The 21,803-nt window shown below is 43.5% G+C and overlaps 1 protein-coding gene across 10 annotated transcripts in view; it reads left to right on the top strand.

Moving 5' to 3' along the window:
- The window catches only part of DENND1A (DENN domain containing 1A), a 555,776-nt gene that overhangs the window by 81,520 nt on the left and 452,453 nt on the right, over positions 1-21,803 (top strand). For 2 of the 10 annotated variants that reach the window (XM_089302435.1, XM_089302427.1), the window contains exon 1: positions 3,850-3,935. The exons of 7 other annotated variants lie outside the window; for them this stretch is intronic. Coding sequence is in view for 1 of the 3 variants with exons in the window: in XM_051855358.3 (XP_051711318.2) it covers positions 3,900-3,935 (36 nt within the window). In the remaining 2 variants the exon portion in view is untranslated. Of the gene's footprint in view, positions 1-3,728; positions 3,936-21,803 lie in introns of those variants that run through there. One more of the 10 variants, XM_051855358.3, reaches the window with a different exon arrangement.

Genomic DNA, 21,803 nt, shown 5'->3' with positions numbered 1-21,803 from the left:
GTGACTCTTAGGTTCTGACGACCCATGCTGGACACCCTATGTGGGTACCCTCCTCACATGCTTGGATTCTGATTTGCCAGGCTGGTCATGCTCTCCCATGTAGATCACGTGGCTGCTTCTCACCAAGTGTGGACATGCAATTTGACTTTGGGATTAAATGGTCAGTTAGGAAGAGAAAAGGAAGTAAAGTTTCCCAATCACTTCCTTGTCTTTTTCTCCCTTGTCATCCAACTCTACCGCCTTTGCCTTGGTTCCGGGCCTTCCTCCTCCTCCTTTGTATCACTGCCACTTCCTTGGCTGGCATCTTTCTCTTTCCAGCCCATCTCCTGTCTTGCTGGCAGGTGCTGTGTGGGTAAAGAAAATGGGATCAATCCAGTCTTCTGCTGCAAGCCTCCAGTGCCTTTCCATCCGTGGAAGGGAAGACTTGAATCCTTAGCATGGCATAAAAGGCCCCTCATGACCTGGCCGACCTCCCCCCTTCATCTCTTCCCACTCCCTGTTGACCTGGTACTCTGGCTCCTGTACTTGAGTCTTTTGCTTCCCTGCCTTGCACCTGTCCTTTCTTCTTGCTGTACCATCCTATGTCTGATTTTCCTGGTTCGCTTCTATTGTCCTTTAAGATTCAGATAATGCTTATTTTATTAATTTACTATGCCACAGCAAGCCCCTCCCCCCAGCCTTTTTTTTTTTTTTTTTTTTGGAATAATTTTTTATTTATTTGAGAGGCAGAGAGACAGAGACCGGTTCACTTCCTAATTCTGTGCAACAGCTGGGGCTGGGTTAGGCCTATGCCAGGAATCTGAAACTCCATCCAGGTCTCCAAATGGGAGGTAGGGACCCAAATATTTGAATAATCACCTGCTGCCTCCCAGGGTGCACGTCTGCAGGAAGCTAGAATCAGGAGTGGAGTCCAGACTTGAATCTAAGCACTCTTTGTGGGATGTGGGCATCCTAAATGAGATCTTAACCACTGCACCAAACTCCTGACCTGAGAGGCCTTTAATCCTCTCCTTTCTGTGTCCTGGGCCGCTGCCCTGTCTGCCACCCTTTGCAGCTTGGTGAGAAGTGTCACGTGGTCCAGGTCTCGGCAGCTGGCAAATTGCATTATAACTGTGTTTTCTCTTTTCTATTATTCTTGAGGACAGGAACTATGTTACTTGAATCCCCACCCCACGTACAACCCCCCTGCAAAGGATAACCCTGTTCAGTACACACGTAGCTAAATGAAGAGATGCTTAAAAATATTTCTGTGTTAGAGAATTTCTCATTCAGTGGAATTCATTGTGTCTAAATAAGCAAGGCCATGTTACTGTCAGTTGCTTCTGAGGCTTTTGAAATAGTCCCATTTACATAAAACTGGACGTTATAATTGTATTTTTCCGAATGGGGTCTTACCTATGGTTATGTTTACTTCTAGGGCGTCTCCAGGGGCTTAGCCTTGTTTTTCCTAGCAAGGTAAGAAAGAGATTTAGAGTGTATCAAGGATTGGCTCATTATCTTCTTTTCCCCATCCACTGCGTTTATCACCACTGTGCGTGCGGAAGGCTGTGTCAGTGTCCTGTGCTAGCCACATAGCTGATGAGATGAAGACACAAATGTGCTTGACCAAGGGACAGGAGAGACTAATTTGACTTGGACTGTTAACCATTTGCTTATCAATTGATTCATGGTTTTTTGCTTTTATTTTGCTTCTTTTTTGAAAAATCTGAGGCAGAGTATTCAACACTGTGTGCTTTGGCACCAAGAGTTCTCTCATGTTTCTGGCCAGGAGCACTGGCTGAGGGCTTCCGTGAGTGCGTGCTGTGGAGCCCAGGAAGGTTCATTTGCTGGCCAGGAGGTGCGGGGTGTGGTGCCCCACAGTGAGATGATGCGCACAGGTGAAAACACCTCGTGAAATACCTTCACCTGCCTCAGTCATTGCTCCCCAGTGTTTGTTTCACCCTGGTTTCTCTTTCACAGACAACGTGAGTAACTTTCTAAAGCAGACGGTACATACTGGAAGTATTTTCTTTCCAGGAAAGTATCTTACAAGTGTAAGATTGCATTTAGGTGTGCCGTAGTCATCTGAAAGAGGCGCTGCTTCATCGGAGAGGTTTTCCAGCTCAGTGAGAGGAGCCAGTCGCCTTTTGGAGAAGCTGGCTTCTGGAGAGAGAAGGATGTCTCTAAGTGCTGCCCTAGAGTGATACTGCGTGGTTATTGAGCGTTACTGTGTTACTCTTGGAAGAGCTTTGCTTCCTAAAACCTGAGAGTTAGCAGAAACCAGCTAGAGCTCCTAATTTCAGTGTCCTTCACTTGAGGGGTTTTTCTAGACATGTAGTTTTAAGTGAAGCATTTTCTCCCTCCTGCTCTTTTGCACTGTATTAGGGGAGTCCACTCTCCCCTGCCCTGTTGGTAACCAGTCACCGGTTATTTAAAACACAATTTAATGAAACACATCATCTTTGGAAGGCTTCTTATTAACTTTTTTAACCAGTTGCACTCTGATCAGTAGATGCTTTTAAGCTATTTTGACTATTAAAATGCAGGCTTAGGAGCAGGCAATTAGCATGGTGATTAAGATATCTTCAGCCTGCGTTGAAGTACCTGGCGGTTCAATTCCTGGATCTGGCTCTGGCCTTGCATCTTGATTGCAGCTTCAGTAATTAGGTTCCTGCTACCCTGTGGGAGACATGGCTTGCATTCCTGCTTCCTGGCTTTAGCCCTGTCCCAACCATGATGTTGCAGGTATCTGGGAGGGTGTGAACCAGTGACAGGGAGTGCTGTCTATCCTGTCCATGCCTCTGAGTGTTGTTTTCAGAATGTTCTTGGGAATTAGGTCTTTCAGTATTCCACACACTTGTGTGACCAGTGAGATGATGATTCTTGTTTTTAATTGCCTAGTGGTCTTAAATATGTGACTGAGGGCTGTCTCCTGAGTGCATTAGAAGCATGTTTTTTTCTAGCTACATGGATTGGAATGGTCTGAGTCCATGACAGACTGGACTTTTTTTTCCCTATATTCATAAATTCAGGTATTTGGGGGACCACGGCTACTGTGGATAGAAATAAAACACATTGTTTGTAAGGAGTTTAAGTCCTGTGAGAGAAACAGATGGTAATTGCCAGTGTAAATATCTGGGATGCACGTATCTGAGCGAGTCACCAAGTTCTGTGGGAGTTCAGTAGAGGGTACCAGGAGCAACAGTTTGTACCGAGTTGCTTTGGAAACATCTGTGTCTTCTTCCAAAGTTCCCCAAAGTTTCATCCCATTATCTGATCAGCTTAGGTCCCTCAATTTCCTGAACTAAATCAGGCCTGGATTCAGATGGGGCTCCTTCAGTGTAGCTTCTCAGAATTCCCACTACCATTTCGACTGAATGTGCGTTGCTTTTGGAGCATCAGAAAGTTGGAGAATGGTAAAGTTGAATTGTCATAAATCGGGGACCATCTGTATACAGTGTCCTGGTAGGTTTTAGCATGCTTGTGTAATGTAGCAAAGCTTACTCTCTTAAACAATAAAAAGACATATTGTTTTAACTTTAATCACTTCTTTCACAATTTATGCGAATATACTTTTATTATGTGTTTTATTTAAAACTTATTTAAGACATTGTTAGGTTTTTATATAGCAAATGTTTGTTGAGATTTATCCATGTATTTTTTCTTTTTTATTTGACAGGTAGAGTTATAGACAGTGAGAGAGAGACAGAGAAAAAGGTCTTCCTTCCATTGGTTCACTATCCAAATGGCCGCTACGGCCAGCACTGCGCCGATCTGAAGCCAGGAGCCAGGTGCTTCCTCCTGGTCTCCCATGCAGGTGCAGGGGCCCAAGCACTTGGGCCATCCTCCACTGTCCTCCCTGGCCACAGCAGAGAGCTGGACTGGAAGAGGAGCAACTGGGACTAGATCCCAGCACCCATATGGGATGCCGGCGCTGCAGGCGGAGGATTAACCAAGTGAGCCCCGGCCCTGTATCCATGTATTTTCTTTCTTTGTTCTTCATGGCTTCTTGTATCGTAGGTTGCTTTCCATCTGGGATAATTTTCTTGCTTAAATAGAATCCCTTTGTTTATGGGAAATACCTCAGTTTTTACAAGTGTCCTTATTTTAAGCCTATTGGAAATGTCATTTTATTGTCTTCTGATTTCTGTTGTTGGTATGGAGAAGTCCCCTTCCATTTTCTTTATTATTTTTATGTAGATAATTTGTTTTATACAGATTAGTGAAGGCAAATGTCTAGCAGTGGCATTTTCTTGCATGTCTTGATTAGGATTCAATTGTTTGAATCTAAGGATAGGTATCTATTTTTATATCACTAATTATTGCTTCCCCTCTCCATTTTCTCCTTTTTCTTCTTATGAAACTTTGATTAGACATACATCAGGCCTTTCTATTTGTCCTTTACAATTTTTAACCCTACTTTCTGTGTTTTCAATTTTTCTCTCTGCTGAATTCAGTAACTTCAAGTCTTTTCTCCAGTTTACTAATTCTCTCTTCAGCTGTGTTTTAATTGCTGTTAAAACCATTGATTTAATGTTTCATTCTAATTATTTTTAAACAGTGTCATTGAAACAAAATTCACAGATCAAACAATTTTCCAATTGAAACAATGGTTTTGGTGCATCAACATTAGCTTATTTCATTTATAATGAGATATATATACATACACACACACACACATACTTATGCCACAAAACTTGCCATTTTAATCTTTTTAAGTGTATATTTCAGTGGCATTAATATACTACTGTGCAGCCATCACTACAGCCTATTACCAAACCTGTATCACCCCAAAATCAGAAACTCTGACCATTGAACAATAACTCCCCATCCCCCCCCCCCTTCAGTCCCTGGTAGTGTCTAATTTACTTAATGTCTTTCGGTATTCCAAGTTCTTTGTTTAAGTGGAATTGTACTATCTTTGTCCTTTTGTGCTGACTTATTCCACTTACGCTAACGTTTTCAGGGTTTATCCATGTTGTAAGACTGATCAAAACTTTGTTCCTTTTTGTCCATTTGTAGATGTTTTATATAAACTGCATGTTGTTTATTCATTTATCTGTTGGTATACACTTTTTTTTAAAAAATTTACTTATTTGAAAGTCAGAGTTACATAGAGAGAGAAGGAGAGGCAGAGAGAGAGAGAGGTCTTCTATCCGATAGTTCACTTCCCCCGCTGGCCACAACAGCTGGAGCTGCGCTGATTTGAAGCCAGGAGCCAGGAGCTGCTTCTTGGCCTCCCATGTGGGTGCAGGAGCCCAAGGACTTGGGCTGTCCTCCATTGCTTTCCCAGGCCAAAGCAGAGAGTTGGATCAGAAGTGGAGCAGCTAGGACTTGGACTGGTGCCCATATGGGATGCCGGCACTGCAGGCGGCGGCTTCACCTGCTATGCCACAGTGCCGGCCCCAGTAGACACTGAAGTTGTTTCCACGTTTTGGCAGTTATGAATAATGCTGCAATGAACAATGCCATTCATTGTCTGAAATCTCTTTGGAGTTCCTGCTTTCAGTTTCTTTGGGTATATACCTAGGAGTGGAACTTCTGGATCATATACTAATTCTATTGTTAGCTTTATGAGAAATTCCAAGCTGTTTTCCATAACAGCTGTACTATTTTAGATTCTGCCTGCCCCCCCCCGCCCCCCCTCCCCATGTATGAGTGTTCTATTTCTCCACATCATTGTCAATGCTTGCTATTGCCATTAAAAAAATTCTGTCCTGCCGGCGCCGCGGCTCACTAGGCTAATCCTCCGCCTTGCAGCGCTGGCACACCGGATTCTGTCCTGGTTGTCCTCTTCCAGGCCAGCTCTCTGCTGTGGCCAGGGAGTGCAGTGGAGGATGGCCCAAGTGCTTGGGCCCTGCACCCCATGGGAGACCAGGAGAAGTACCTGGCTCCTGCCATCAGATCAGCACGGTGCGCGGGCCGCGACGGCCATTAGAGGGTGAACCAACGGCAAAGGAAGACCTTTCCCTCTGTCTCTCTCTCTCAGGACCCTGCGTTGTTCTTTGGTCTGCTCGGCCTTCCCCGGGTTTGCTGCTGGTTCTTCCCGGGTTGGCTACCGTCCCTTCCACCTCCGTGGAAGGGCGGTTCCCCCTAGCCACTTTCCCCACTTCCGCGGGGGAGCGGCACACCGCCGGCTGGCTCTCTCGGGGGCTGCACAGGTGTTCCTTCAGATAGATGTTCCTGGTGCATGTTGTCTCTCTCCTCCTTTATAGTCCTCTTCCGCCAATCCCAACTCTGCTACCCACACGCCGAGTACGCTGCTCTCCTCCAATCAGGAGCAGGTCCTGCTGCTTATTGGTTGAACTGGAGGCAGCTGTGTAGAAGCTGTTACTCCCTTCTCAGCGCCATATTGTGGGAGAGCAGATGCATAGAATAAGTCTTAATTCCAGTAACTTAGTCTAGTCCGAGTTGCTCCCAGTTGCTCCCCACAGTGTGTAAAGTGGTATGTCATTGTGATTTTGATTTGCATTTTTCTAGTAGCTAATGATGTTCAGCATCTTTTCATGTTCATTTGTTTCTTTTTTAGAGAAATATCTGTTTATATCCTTTGCCAGTTTATTGATTGGGATTAGTTCTTTATTTACATAGGGTCTTCCAAAACTTCCTGGAAAACGTATATTATGGAATAAAATGCATGAGTTTCAAAATTATTGGTACCAAAATAAATTGAGCATTTTATTTCATTTTTCCATGAATTTTTAAACTCCCCTCATATTCTATGTATTTTATCAGTAATGTGGTTTGCATGTACCCTCGTCCATTTAACTTTTCCCTTCCTTAATAGTATCATCTACAGCACAAAAGTTCTATTTATTTTTTTTCTTTTGTTGTTTGTGCTTTGCGTTGTATCTGAGAAACTTTAGCCTATCAAAAATTATGAAGAATTAGTCCCCCCCCCCTTTTTTTTATAAGATTCTTATAGTTTTGGTTCTTACATTTGGGCTAGGAATCATTTCTGCTCAATTGTATATACTGTAAATGAGTCTCACTTCATTCTTTTGCATGTGGATATCCAGTCATCCAAGCAAAATTTGCTGAAGACTTTTTTTTTTTAACTGTTTGTATATTTTTTTATTTTTATTTTTATTTATTTATTTTTATTTTTTGACAGGCAGAGTGAACAGTGAGAGAGAGACAGAGAGAAAGGTCTTCCTTTGACGTTGGTTCACCCTCCAATGGCCACTGTGCTGCGGCCGGTGCACCGCGCTGATCCGATGGCAGGAGCCAGGTACTTCTCCTGGTCTCCCATGGAGTGCAGGGCCCAAGCACTTGGGCCATCCTCCACTGCACTCCCTGGCCACAGCAGAGAGCTGGCCTGGAAGAGGAGCAACCGGGACAGAATCTGGCGCCCCGACCGGGACTAGAACCCGGTGTGCCAGCGCCGCAAGGCGGAGGATTAGCCTAGTGAGCCGCGGCGCCGGCCCCTGTTTTCTTTTTCCATTGAATCGTTTTGATGTCTGTGGTAGAAATCAGTTCATAGTTACAACCCTCAGTTACAAAGGCCAGCATTGTGGCCTAGTGGGTAAAGCTGCTGCGAGTGGCACCAGCATCCCTGATGGTGCCAGTTTGTTTTCTGGCTGCTCCACCTCCAATCCATCTCCCTGCTAATGGCCTGGGAAAAGTGTGTGGGCCCCTGCCACCCATGTGGGAGATCTGGATAAAACTCGTGGCTTTGGCCTCCCTCAGCCCTGACCATTATGGCTACTTGGGAGTGAACCAGCAGATGGAAGATCTTTGTCTGTCTGTCCTTTTCTCTCTATGACTCTGACTTTCAAATATATAAATCTTTAAAAAAACAAAAAAAGAAAAAAAAAGGGGCTGGCGGTGTGGTGTGGAAGACTAAGCCTCCACTTGCAGTACCGACATCCCACAGGGTACCGGTTCGAGTCCTGGCTGTTTCACTTCTAATCCAGCTCTCTGCTAGTGCACCTGGAAATGCAGTGGAAGATGGCCCAAGCCCCTGGGCTCTTGCACGCAGGTGGGAGTACAAGAGGAAAGCCAGGAAAAAGCTCCTGGCTTCTGCCCAGCCCAGTCCAGTCATTGTGGCCATTTGGGGAGTGAACCAGAAGATGGACGGTCTCTCTTTTTCCTTCTCTCTCTTTATCTCTGCCTTTTAAATATAAATAAATAAATCTTAAGACAGTTATGTGTTTATTTCTGGGCTCTCAATGCTACTTTTATCCTTTTGCTAGTATTATACTATCTTGATTACTATAGCTTTGTTGTGGATTATGAAATCAAGAAGTATGAATCTTTCAATTTTATTCTTTTTCAGGTTTGTTCCAATATTTTGGGTCTCTTCCATTTCCATATGAATTTAAGGCCAACTTGTCAATTTCTACAGAAAACTAGCTAAGAGTTTGATAGGTATTAAATTCAGTCTATAGATTCATTTGGGGAATGCTGACTTCTTAAAAGTATTAAGTTTTCTATCCATGGACATAGATTCCTTTCCATTTATTAATCTTTAGTTTTGTTCATTTTTCTTGTAGTTTTTGGAGTATAAGTTTTGTAATTTTATTGTTAAATGTATTCATGTAGTTTTAAAAATTCATTTATTTGAGAGGCAAAGAGACAGAATAGGTAGAGGGAGAGAGAACTTCCATCCACTGGTTTACTTTCCAGATACCCCCAGTGGCCAGGGTAGGAAGCCAGGAAGTAGGAATCCCACGTGTGACAGGGACGCAACTGCGTGAGCCGTCATCTGCTGCCTCCCAAGGTCAGCACTGGAAGGAAGCCAGAACCAAGGGCCGAGGCAGGACTCAAGCCCAGGTACGCTGGTAAGGGATGCTGGCATCTTAATCAGCATCTCAACTGCTGTGCCAGTCGCCCACCCCATAATCCCCTCTGCCTTACTGATTTTGATGCTGCTTAGATTGGAATTTTTATTTTTGCATTGTTCATTGATATTTGCATATATATATATCTTATCCTGCAACTTTATTGACCTAGTTTAATAGTTCTAATGCTTTTTTAAAAATATTTTTAATTTAAAAAATTTTTGTTTATTTTATTTAATATTTTATTTATTTATTTGAGAGGTAGAATTATACACAGTGAGAGGGAGAGACAGAGAGAAAGGTCTTCCTTCCGTTGGTTCACTCCCTAAAAGGCTGCAATGGCCGGAGCTGCGCAGATCCGAAGCCAGAAGCCAGGTGCTTCCTCCCGGTCTCCCATGCAGGTGCAGGGGCCCAAGCATTTGGGCCATCTTCTACTGCTTTCCCAGGCCACAGCAGAGAGCTAGATTGGAAGAGGAGCAGCCAGGAGTAGAACTGGCGCCCATTATGGGATGCCGGTGCCACAGGCGGAGGATTAACCTACTGTGCTATGGCACCAGCCCTCTCAATTTATTTTTTAAAGATTTATTTATTTACTTGAGAGGCATATTTACAGAGAGAGAGAGGGAGAGAGAGGTCTTCCATGTGCTAGTTCACTCCCCAGATGGCTGCAATGGCCAGAGCTGAGCTGATCCAAAACCAGGAGCCAGGAGCTTCTTCTGGGTCTACCAGGTGGGTGCAGGGGCCCAAGGGGAGCAGCCGGGACTCAAACTGGCACTGATAAGGGATGCTGGCACCACAGGCAGATGCTTAACCTACTATGCTACAGTGTTGGCCTCCGTTCTAATGCTTTTTAAGTAGATTGTTTGGAATTCTCTTTCTACAAGGTCATGTCATCAGTAAATAAAGCTAGTTTTACTTCTTCCTTTTCATTCTGGATTTTTTTCACCCTAATTACTCTGGCTGGAACATTCAATCCAATGTGGAATTGAAGTGACTGCAGTGAATGAGTAGTTCTGCTTTGTTTATCTGACTAAAGGAAAACATTTAGTCTTTCATCCTCACGTATGATAGTGGCTATACATGTTTATAGATTTGCTTTTTCAGGTTAGTGATGTTTCCTTCTGTTCCTAGTTTGTTCAGTTCTTGTTATCATGAAAGGGTGTGAACACTTAAGGCTTTTTCTGTGTCTACTGAAATGGTCATATGATTTTTTGTTGGCTCGATGCAGTCTGTTATATTTATTCATCTATTTTTGGACATTAAGCCAACCTTGTATTCTTGGAGTAAGTCTCATTTGATCAGATTATAATCCTTTTTTTATGTGTTGTTATATTTAATCTGCTAGTATGAAGATTTTTGTTCTTCTTTAGTTTTCTTGTGATCTGTGAGGGTACTTCAAAATACTAGTGGAAATGGAATGAAAAGGTATGTTTTTTTTTATAAAATATTTTCAAATCTATTCACATGAGGAATCTTTAAAAAGTTCATGGAACATGCATATTAGGAAAAAGCTATACATAGATTTAAAAAATGTATACCCCAATAGACTTATCTTTTAATTCCATTTCCCACAAATTTTTAAAGATACCCTTGTGTTTGTTTTCTTTTGATGTTAGTGTAATATTGGTCTCACAGAATGAATTGGGAAGTTTTCTTTTTCTTTCTTTTCTCCCTCCCTCCCTCCCTCCCTCCCTCCCTTCCTTCCTTCCTTCATTTTTTTTTTTAAAGATTTTTTTGAAAGACAGAGAGGTCTTCCATCCACTGGTTCACTCCCCAGATGACTACAGTGGCCAGGGTTGGTTCAGGCCAAAGCCAGGAGCTTCTTCTAGGTCTCCCACACGGGTGCCATGGCCACAGCATTTAGGCCATTTTCTGCTGCTTTCCCAGGCCATAGCAGAGAGCTGGATTGGAAGAGGAGCAGCCAGGACTCAAACTGGTACCCATATGGGATGCCAGTACTGCAGGTGGATCCTTAGCCTACTATACTGCAGCGCCAGCCCCTGGCACGTTTTTCTTTCCATTCTATTTTTTGAAGGAGTTTATGAAGTTTAGTATTTATGTCAGTCTGTTTTTCATTACTATAATGGAATACCTGAGATAGGCTCCTTACGAAGGAAAGAGACTTATTTTGCTCACAGTTCTGGAAAGTCGGTGGCAATACGTTGACATCAGCTGAGCTCTGATGAGGGCCCAACAGTGGGTGACATCATGGCAAGAACACATGTAGGAGTGAGAGATCACATCAGCTAACAGGAAGCAAGAGACACGGCTGAAGATTCAGTCTTGTCTGAGGGGGATACCTCCGAAGACCTAAGCACCTCCCACTAGGCACCACCTCTTAAAGCTCCATGCTGTCTGTCAGTCTCACACCTTTAAGGACCAGGCTTCCATTGCCTGAACTCTGGAGGGGCTCACTCAGATCACATCTAAATCAGAGTAATATTCATTCTTCTTGTTTAAATATTTGGTAGAATTCACCAGAGAAGTCATCAGGGGTTTGTTTTGGGGGGCAGGGGTAACAAGTTTTAGATTAGTAATCCAATCTCTTAATGTTTTATAAGTCTGTTTAGATTCCTATTTCTTCTTGAGGCAGTTTTGATAGTTGGTTATTTCTCTAAGGATTTGTCCATTTCATTTAAGTTATCCGACTGGTTAGCATATGTTTATTCATAGACTCCTCTTGTAATCCTTTTTATTTCTGTAAATTTGGCCCTCATGATATCTTCTTTTTTAATTTTTTAAAAAAGATTCATTTATTTATTTGAAAGTTAGAATTACAGAGAGAGAGAAAGACAAAGATCTTCCATCCTTTGGTTCACTCCCCAAATAGCCACCAATGGCCAGGGCTGGGTCAGGCTGAAGTCAGGAGCCAGGAGCCTCACCTGGGTCTCCTATGTGATGGCAGGGGCCCAAGCACTTGGGCCACCCTCTGCTGCCTTCCCAGGCACGTTAGCAGAGTGCTGGATCAGAAATGGAGCAGCCGACCGAGGTTTGCGCTGGCAGCCATGTGGGAGGTCAGAGTCACAAAGGGTAGCTTAATCCTCTGTGCCACAGTGCTGGCCCCTAAAATGTTTTAAAAGATTGATTGATGTGAAAGGCAGAGATCTTCCATTTACTTGTTCAGTGCCCAGATGGCCACAGTGGTGGTGGCTGGGCCTGGCCGAAGCCAGGAGCCTGGAACTCCATCCAGGTCTCCTATGTGGTTGCAGGGGCCTAAGCACTTGTGCCATCTTTCACCGCTTCCCAGGAGCATTAGCAGGGAGCTAGATTGGGAGTGGAGCAGGCAGGACCCAAACGGATGCCCTCATGGGATGCTGGTGTCATAGGCAGCAGCTCAGCCTGCTGTGTCACAACGCAGGCCCCTTGATTTCTTCTTTTACTTCTCATTTGAGTAGTTTGTACTTGAAACCAAAAAAAGCTTATTGCCATTTGCAGATGCTGTTCCTTTGTCTCAAATGCCCTTTTCTCCGTTTTAAGAATTTTTCTATCCCTCCCTTCCTCCTTCACTTCCTTTCTCTTTCTTTATGTCTTTCTTTCTAGATTTATTTTATTCATTTGAAAGGCAGAGTTACAGGGAGAGAGGGAGAAACAGAGATAGAGCTTCCATCCACTGTGGTTCACTCCCCAAATGGCTGCAATGGCCAGAGCTGGGGCAGGCCAAAGCCAGAGCCTGGAACTCCTCCTGGGTCTCCCACGTGGGTGGCCTAAAGCACTTGGGCCTTCATCCATTGCTTCCCCAGGCACGCCAGCAGGGAGCTGGATCAGAAGTGGGGCAGCCAGGTCTCCAACTGTTTATCTTTAAGATAATTGTCTTCAAGTCCCTGATGATCTAGGCAGACTGAGTCTCTTCTTGTGAACCTCAGTGAACATCTGCACCTCTCACTGTGCTTGCTTCCCTTGGAAGGTAGCTCAGCAGCCCCTTCATCCCCTTTTCCCCACTGAGGAGCATGGGACCCGATACAGACTTCTTTGGAATTGCTTGTTGAATAAGGAATGAAATCCTGAACCTTTCCTCTGAGCCCTCAATCCCTTGAATGCATCAAAGACATGGGAAATTTAAAATGCCTAATCCAACTAAACGTAGTGAAGATCTCTCTGGTCCCCTTCCCAGTGGACAACACAGCTTTAAAAATCCAGCATGAGATGCTACTGCCTTCATTCTGTTCTCCTGCCTTCTGGTTCACCTTCCATGCTTAGTATATGAGTGTATGGTTGATGTACATAACTTTTTTTTTTTTTTTTTTAATTTTGACAGGCAGAGTTAGAGAGAGAGAGAGAAAGAAAGGTCTTCCTTTTCCGTTGGTTCACCCCCCAAATGGCCACTACGGCTGGTGCGCTGTGGCTGGCGCTCTGCGCCAATCTGAAGCCAGGAGCCAGGTGCTTCCTTCTGGTCTCCCATGTGGGTGCAGGGCCCAAGGACTTGGACCATCCTCCACTGCCTTCCCGGGCCACAGCAGAGAGCTGGACTGGAAGAGGAGCAACCGGGACAGAATCCGGCGCTCCAACCAGGACTAGAACCTGGGGTGCTGGCGCCGCAGGCGGAGGATTAGCCAAGTGAGCAGCGGCGCTGGCCCCATAATTGTCTTTAAAACTGGAAATTTCTTTCCCTCTCAACTTTAACCATCCTAAAACTCTGTCCCTGCTTTTTTTTACTAGCTCTGTGCCTTCAAATCTGGCCTCAGACATTACATCCTCAGGGAAGCCTTTTCAGATACCCAAAGTAAACATGTTCTTATACTGTAGCTCTTCCCGTAGCTTGTAATTAACTTACTGTCTGCTTATTTGTTTGTCTGAGTTTCTCTACTGCACCTCAGACTCTGTGAGGATAGGGATCACATGTTATTTGCTGTAAGATTTGTTTACTTATTCAAAAGGTAGAGTGACAGGGAGGGAGAGACAGTGAGTGAGACAGAGTGCACACTTCCGTCTGCTGATTCACTCACTTAATGGCTGCAACAGCTGGGTCTGGGCCAGGATGAAGCCAGGTGTCAGGAACTCCATCTTGGTACCTCACGTGGGTGCTAGGGGCCCAAGCACTTGTACCATCTTCTGCTGCCTTCCCAAAGGCATTCACAAGCAGAGCAGCCAGGATTTGAACTGGAATGCAGGTGGCCAGAATGCCAGCTGCATACACTATTTTCTTTACCACTATATGACTAGCGCTCAACACTAAGGTTTAATGAATATTTATAGAATGAATATTCATAGAATGAATGAAGCAGTGAAAATGAGGTAATTGATATGTCTATGCCTTTAAAATGAAAATTACTGGAGAAACATTTATTGTTTTCATGATCTGTTAATGTTTACAATAACCCTGATTAATTTATTGAATTTACAGTTTTGCTTAGGTAAAGACAAATTCTGAAATCATGTAGTATTTAAGGCTAGATCATCTTAGATAGATCCACTTATGGCTGATGAGGCTTTGTTTCCTGGGATTGTGGAATTGGTGTAATAATGACAGCGTAGGGTAAGTTCTCGCTGGAAAGTGCTGCAATACTTCCTAAAAGACACCTTTTTGGTAATGATCACATTTGGTTTAAGATATCAGTTAGTATAAAATGGGTTGCAGAAAGTCCGATCCTCCTAAATATTCAAGTAAAGGTGGTGACTTTCTTCACAATAGAGCAGAGATGAAACAGCTCCTGCATTTGTTATTCTGAGTGGAGCCTTGGGATGGAATTCCAGGCAGCAGAATGCCACTTAACATTCTGCATGCTATTTTGCTCTTTAGTAGTATAATTGTAAAATGAGGCAATAAAACTGGAGCGGATATAATATTTATACCTGTGTAGGCAGTTCACATGATAAAATGTCACACGGGACTGTTTACTCCAGGCTGGTTATCTGGATAATGCCCCACCTGCCTCGTGACAGGAGGTGCTGAGTCTTGTATAAATCTTGGGAAGAAGGTTAGGGTTAATACAGTGAATTTTTCAGTGGGAAAAAAAGAATCCATTATATGTGACAATAGTAATGGCTATTCTTTGAGAACTAATTTTCCATCGGCATTGTGCCTGGCCCTTGGGGAGCAGAGAGGCACCAAAAGAAAGAATTTCAGCGAGTCCCTTGCACGTGTCATTTATTCCACCGCACACTTTACTTACAGTGTCTGTAAACCTTCCAGCAGCTCTGCAGGTAGGTGGTGATATCCTCATGTATATGGGACTGGCTCTTGTTTATCTCATGAAAAAAAATCCCAACAACCTCACTGGAGTTCTGTTATAATTATCATGTTTAAACTTTGGTGCTTTTTAAAAAAAATTTAAATAGTCCTTTTTTTTTTGAGACAAAAAAAATTAATGAGAAGAGACAAAGAAACATCAAAGAGCTTTTCCCTCTGATTGCTGTGTTAGAACTTTTGCCTGAAAATAGGTTACATTCCTTCTGTTTTCAGCTGAATCCTCATTAACTTTACATTTTAATGATGTCCAGGGCAAATTACACCATTTATGGTCAGTGCCTTAAAGGGATGCTTAAAGGGGACTTGAAAAAAATTTTTTGGGGGATGGTATATATATTTACTCCAGGAATAGAAATTGATCCAGAATTAAAAAAAAAAAACAAAAACATATAAACCCTTTAACTGTGGGGTTGGTTTTCCATTTCTAAGTGTTATAACTTAATTCAGAGAAAATTATTTTCAGCTTATAGTAAACTAATCTTTGAGCATATTTATAATATCTGGGAGTATGTAACTGGAACCAATGTCCTACGTTTATTTTTGAAAATAGCTTCAGTTTCTGATTTTCTTGAACTTGAATTCCATTTTACTGCCTAGCTTCAGAAATAATTCATAGGTGGTAGATGCTCAATAGGAATAAATGAAGACAGCTTCTCCAGTTATGAAAAAAGCAAAGGTGATTGAAATGCTAATATGTTGATAGAGGGATTATATTTGCACAAGAATGAGGGAATGTAGAGTAAGGTGGAACTTACAGGATTCCAAATTATTCAATTTAAAAGAACAATATGAACTGCCAAGCTGTGCTTTCATTGTAAGATGTGAATGCCTACTTATTGTTTGATAAGTTGGAGTACAGTGTCATCTTGTTGTCAAATACCATTTATTTCCATACCATTATTTGGTACATGAATTAAGAGAAACTAGCCTGTCTGTTGAGGAACCGTATCTATGGGAATGCCCCTCTACCATCAGGTATTTTGTAAGGTTTGTGCTCCTGTTTTTTGTTTTAAATGTTGAATCCCTTCTGTGTGCCAGGCAATGGGCTAATGTCCTTGTGCAGGCATCTTTGAATGCAGGGCCTGGAGTTTCACTAAAATCAGCTCAGAAAGAGCAGGGATGGAGGTGGAAGGATCTGTCCTCCAGAGAAGGACAAGAAGCAAAAGGCAGCTGGGCTTCATGGGCAGCTGGACCAATAAAGTCACAGACCAGGGTGACTCCACCGTGTCTCCCATGGTGGCTTTGCTTACTCATTCTCTCCTCTGGCTTTCTTTGTTTGCTGGTTATCTTGCTCAGTTTCAAAGTGGTCTTAAGGATCTTTCACACTAGACTCCCCACTGCTGACTGACATTTTCTGTGTCTGTTCCCAAGGCTGGCTGGGTGTGGGGCTCAGCCCAGTCCTGGGTGGTCACTGTGCTTGCCAGCTGCGATGTGCTGCCCTTTCTGAGGACCATGGGTGAGCAGAGTAAACAGTGGACGGAGGAGACATGGCTCTGGCCCCTGTGTTTTTCATATGGACATAATAATAAACCTAAGAGGGCGATTTATACTTACTGTGCTAGGACTTACCTATCAATAAGGATGTATTTCAGTCACCTGCAGTATTTGCAAATTGAGACAATGGTGGGAGGGTTTGGGCAATGCCAGTGAAGGCAGTTGGCACGATTTTCTTTTGCCATGAGGTTTCCAAGGCGGGGCTCCTCCAGGATCCAAATCTGTAATTGTTCGCATGCTTGCAGCCATGCAAGGAAAATGAATTAGAAAAAGAGTGAGTGTTTTAACCTAAGGGTTAAGATACCTGCATCCCTGCATGCCACACTGGAGCACCTGTGTTGGATTTTTCGGGCTCCTGACTCCATCTTTCTGCCAGTGTAGGACCTGGGAGGCAGTGGTAATGGTTTAAGAAATTGGGGTCCTGACACCTATGTGGGAGACCTGGATTGTATTCCTGGCTCCTGGCTTTGGCTTTAGCCATTGTAGATATTTGCGGGAGTGAGCTAGTAGATGGGAACTCACTTACCCTCTCTCAAATAAATAAAAAATAATTAAACTAACAAAAAGAAAAAATTTTCTTAGTTGGATTTTCTTCCCATGTGGCAGAAATAGGAGTGTTCAATGCAGCTGAAGGAAGTTTTTGCAGTGTTTGGGTTTGATCCATTGTGGCTCATGACTTTATTTATTTTTTTTAAGATTTATTTATTTGAAAGGCAGAGTTAGGGGGAGAGAGAGAGTACTTCCATCCTCTGGTTCACTCCCTAAATGGCCACAATGGCTGGGGCTGGGCCAGACCAAAGCCAGGAGCCTGGAACTCCATTTGGGTTTCCCATGTGGGTGCAGGGGCCATCTTCTGCTGCTTTCCCAAGTGCAGGGAACTGGGTTGGAAACAGAACGTCTGGGACTCAAACCAGTGCTCAGTGGCTCATGATTCTTGATAAGGCTCTTTCTGTGCTTGTCAGTGTTTCAGTGTTCAAAAGGCAAGCTAGAGTGTTAACTAGCAGATTCTGTGGCTTCTTCTCAAGTATCAGCATCATCATCATTTATTTATTAGAGAGAAAGATCTTCATCTGCTGGTTCACTCCCCAGATGGCCACATGGCTGTGGCTGCTCCAGGCTGAAGCCAGGGGTCAGCAGGTTCTCCCAGTCTTCCACATGGGTGCAGGGGCTAAAGCACTTGGACCATCTTCTGCTGCTTTTCCAGGTGCATTAGCAGAGAGCTGGATGGGAAGTGGAGCAGCCGGGACTTGAACTAAAGCACATATAGGATACCCCACCATGGTGCTGGCCTCATCATTTTTCTTTTTGTTGTTGTTGTTGTTTTAAGTTGTATTTATTTATTTGAAAGGCAAAGTTAGAGAGAGGGAGACAGAGAGCTTCCATGTGCTGGTTCACTCCCCAAATGTCTGCAACTGCTGGAGCTAGGCCAGTCCGAAGCCTGGTCTTTCATGTTGGTGCAGGGGCCCATGGAGAGAGATCTTCTATATACTGCTTCACTCCTCAAATGGCTGCAACGGCCAGAGTAGGACCAGGCTGAAGCCGGGAGCTTCATCCAGGTCTCGCATTTGAGTGTCAGGGTCCCAGGCACTTGGGACATATGCTGCTGCTTCCCTAGGCTCGTTAGCAGAGAGTTGGATTGTAAGTTGAGCAGCCTGGACTCAAAGTGACGTCCATATGGGATGTTGGCATTGTAGGCGGTAGTTTAACACACTGAGCCCCATCCCTGAGCCACAGTTCTTAATTTCTTATTGTGCATAATATATAAGTTATACTGTATCACAGGTATATATACGAAAAAACATGTATGGAGTTTGGGTACACTGACATTTCAGGTATCCACTGTGGGTTTTAGATTGTATCCTTCATAGATAAGAAAGGACTATTATATTGAAAGGGAATGAAGCTCAAGGGGTATATGAGTGTTGGTGTAACTTAACAGTTGTAGAGCTTCTGTTTGCTTTATACACACGTGCACACATACGTGTGCGTGTGTGTGTATACACATGCATACTTGTGTAGACTACTGGAATATTTTTTCTTGTTATTCCTGGAGCCTAAAAGAGATGAATGATTGTCCCCATTTTACAGTTGTTACAAACCAAGGCAGAGATTAAGTAAGTATCTGATCCTCAGGTAATGCAAGTCGTGAGTAGTAGATGGTGATTTGATTCTAGACCCATGCTACGCTGGCTTCTAAGGAATGTGTCTGTGTCTGTGTCTGCATCTCTGTTTTAATGGTGGTCAGCACTGTGAGACAGCTGGTTAGGCTGCTGCCTGTGACGCTGGCATCCCATATGAACACTGGTTCAGGTCCTACATGCTTTACTTCCAGTCCAGCCCCCTGCTAATGGCCTGGGAAAGCAGTGGCAATGGCCTGTTTGCTTGAGCTCTTGCCACCACATGGGAGACCTGGATAAAATTCTAGGTTCCTGGTTTCAGCCTGGCCCAGCCCTGGCTGCTGGGGCCATTTGAGGACTGAACCAGCAGATGGAGGATTTCTCTCCCTCCCTCCCTCCCTCCCTCTTTTTCTCTGCCTTTCAAGTAATTAAATCTTTTTTTTTCTTTATTAAATTAAGGATAATGACTCAGTTGGGTTTCTGAAATGCTCAGCTTCTCTGTTCAAATGAAGTTTTGTTCCAGTAGGTTCTGTTAAAAGCCTAAGTTCTAGTTCAGGTATAGCCTTTTATAAGCTGTGTGGTTGTTACCTGTGTTAGTTAGCTTTTTCTTATTTTCAATTTGTAAATGGAATTATTAGCACACCCATCTTAAAGGCTTGGTCTGAGAAATAAGAGGTAGTATATAGTGTTTTGCCACATGTGTTTCTGTATCACAAATTAACTTGGGTAGTTGATTAAGAGGAGTGGTGGCAGAATAAAGGAGTTGTATTGGTTTGTGTGTTCTGTGCCTCCAAGTCACATTAGCTGGTGTCAGAGTAGACCTGTTGTTCTTTACACTGCAGCAGGGCGTCAGCTTCCTTTTTGCTTTCTCTTTGGAGGCCTTTAGGAAGGCAGATGGTGACCTTGTGGTTTGGGGTAAGTTTAACATCGATAGGATCAGGTCTCCCGAATTGTGCTTGTGCCTTTCTTGATATAGTTGTGAATAACAATTTTTAAATAGTTTTTCAAATTTTGGAAAAGTTATATATGAAGGTGCTTCAAAAAGTACATGGAAAATTTGCATTATCTTTTCTTTTTTTTTTTTTTTTTGGCAGGCAGAGTGGACAGTGAGAGAGAGAGAGAGAGAGAGAGAAAGGTCTTCCTTTGCCGTTGGTTCACCCTCCAATGGCCGCCGCGGCCGGCGTGCTGCGACCGGCTCACCGCGCTGATCCGATGGCAGGAGCCAGGTGCTTTTCCTGGTCTCCCATGGGATGCAGGGCCCAAGGACTTGGGCCATCCTTCACTGTACTCCCTGGCCACAGCAGAGAGCTGGCCTGGAAGGGGGGCAACCGGGACAGAATCCGGCACCCCGACTGGGACTAGAACCCGGTGTGCCAGCGCCGCAAGGCGGAGGATTAGCCTAGTGAGCCGCGGCACTGGCCAGAAAATTTGCATTATCTTTTATTTCTGTTTTCCCATGAATTTTTTGAAGCTCCATATATTCTGCTCCTGGGTAAGAGTATCTGGTTGTTTCTGGGTTGTGCTGATGCAACAAGACTATTTTGAAGTTGTTTTTCCCTTTAACATGACCTGGTTTGTTGAGAGATGCTTGGTCCTTTTGGGAGCAGGCGAGGGTGGGAGCTAATTGTGGGGTATCTTTGTTGAGTGATGAGACACTGTTGTCTGTGACTGTAGTGGAGTGGTGTGTCCCTGTAATTATTTTAATCACAGAGAATGTAGGAAATAGGAAAACAGTATGCCAGTATGCAAAGTGGAAGAAGCAGAGTTTAGGCTTGATGTGGACCTTTGATGGCCAGTAAACCAGCTTGGGCAAGGCACTTTTCAGATCTCCATTTTCTCATAAATAATATGGAATTTTAGCATCACCTGCCTGTCTTATTTTGAGAATTTTTTAGCATAAGAAATTTAATGATGTGAAATGTCCAGAAGGCCTTCTTCATGCTAGGTATTTCATAAATATTTTGTAAGGGAACTCTATAGGCAATAACAAATATAGTTGTAGTCTGTTTTATGCAGTTAATATTCCAAAATATTGTATCATTTTTGTAAACTAGCTATTATTAAACATAACAGAAAGGAAATATCTTTTGAAAAAAAGTATAGTAATGGCTCCTATCCTATTTGTAAGACAGCATTAGGAATTACTTTTTAAAATGTATATTTGGGGCCGGTGCTGTGGCGCAGCAGGTAAAGCCATCACCTACAGTGCCGGCATCCCATATGGGTGCTAGTTCAGTCCAGGCTACTCCACTTCCAATCCAGCTCTTTGCTATGGCCTAGGAAAGCAATAGAAGATGGCCCAAGTCCTTGGGCCCCTACACCCGTGTGGGATACCCAGAAGAAGCTCCTGGCTTCTGGCTTCAGATCGGCCCAGTGCTGGCCATTTGAGGAGTGAACCAGTGGATGGAAGACCTCTCTCTCTCTCTTGCTCTGCCTCTGCCTCTCTGTAACTCTGCCTTTCAAATAAATAAATAAATCTCTAAAAATAAAATTAAATGTGTATCTGTAGAAATTTGTATTAGAAAATACTATTTTAGTATTTCTTCAAATTTGAGATGAACAGTATATGATACTGTCATTTGAAGTCCTATAATATAAAATTAAACACTTAGACCTAAACTGTATTTTACCTAGTCACTTTTTGGGCTGCTTTTCTTATGGCATTTTATTAAATATCCTGTCAATAAAAAAAAAAGAAAAATCTGCATTAGCTCTTTTCCCTTTAGTAGCATTTTTCCTCTGTATAATTTTATTTGCAAAAATACACATGTGTTACTTTTTTTCTCTTATAGGCAGCCAAATGTAGTGAATGAAACACCCATAGCCAGGAAGTTTATGTGAACTTGGCTGCACTGTTAACTCCCTGGTCTCCTTCAGTCCTGTTAATCCGTTTGTGCAACAGGGCTGTTGCTGCTCATTGACCTTTACTCATGGTGATTTTTGCAAGTGCACAGTTAGTGTGAGTGTTGTGAATGCTTGGGTGATGCTACGCCTCGGACACACACTGAGGTGAAAGGTTTTGTTTTTTTTTAAGACTTATTTATTTGAAAGAGTTACATAGAGAGGCAGAGACAGAGAGATCTTCCACCCACTGGTTCACTCCCCAGATGGCCACAAATGAGCCGATCTGAGCCAGTGTGAAGCCAGGAGCTTCTTTTTGGGTCTCTCACATGGGTACAGGGTCCCAAGGACGTGGGCCATCTTTTACTGCTTTCCCAGGCACATTAGCAGGGAGCTGGATCA

Source organism: Oryctolagus cuniculus, chromosome 1 (genome assembly GCF_051225735.1).
Source record: "Oryctolagus cuniculus isolate XC-2025 breed Fujian yellow rabbit chromosome 1, ASM5122573v1, whole genome shotgun sequence".
Classification (NCBI taxonomy): Eukaryota; Metazoa; Chordata; class Mammalia; order Lagomorpha; family Leporidae; genus Oryctolagus; species Oryctolagus cuniculus.
The sequence above is the reverse complement of the archived record's forward strand: the minus strand, read 5'-3'. Positions and strand labels throughout refer to the sequence as shown.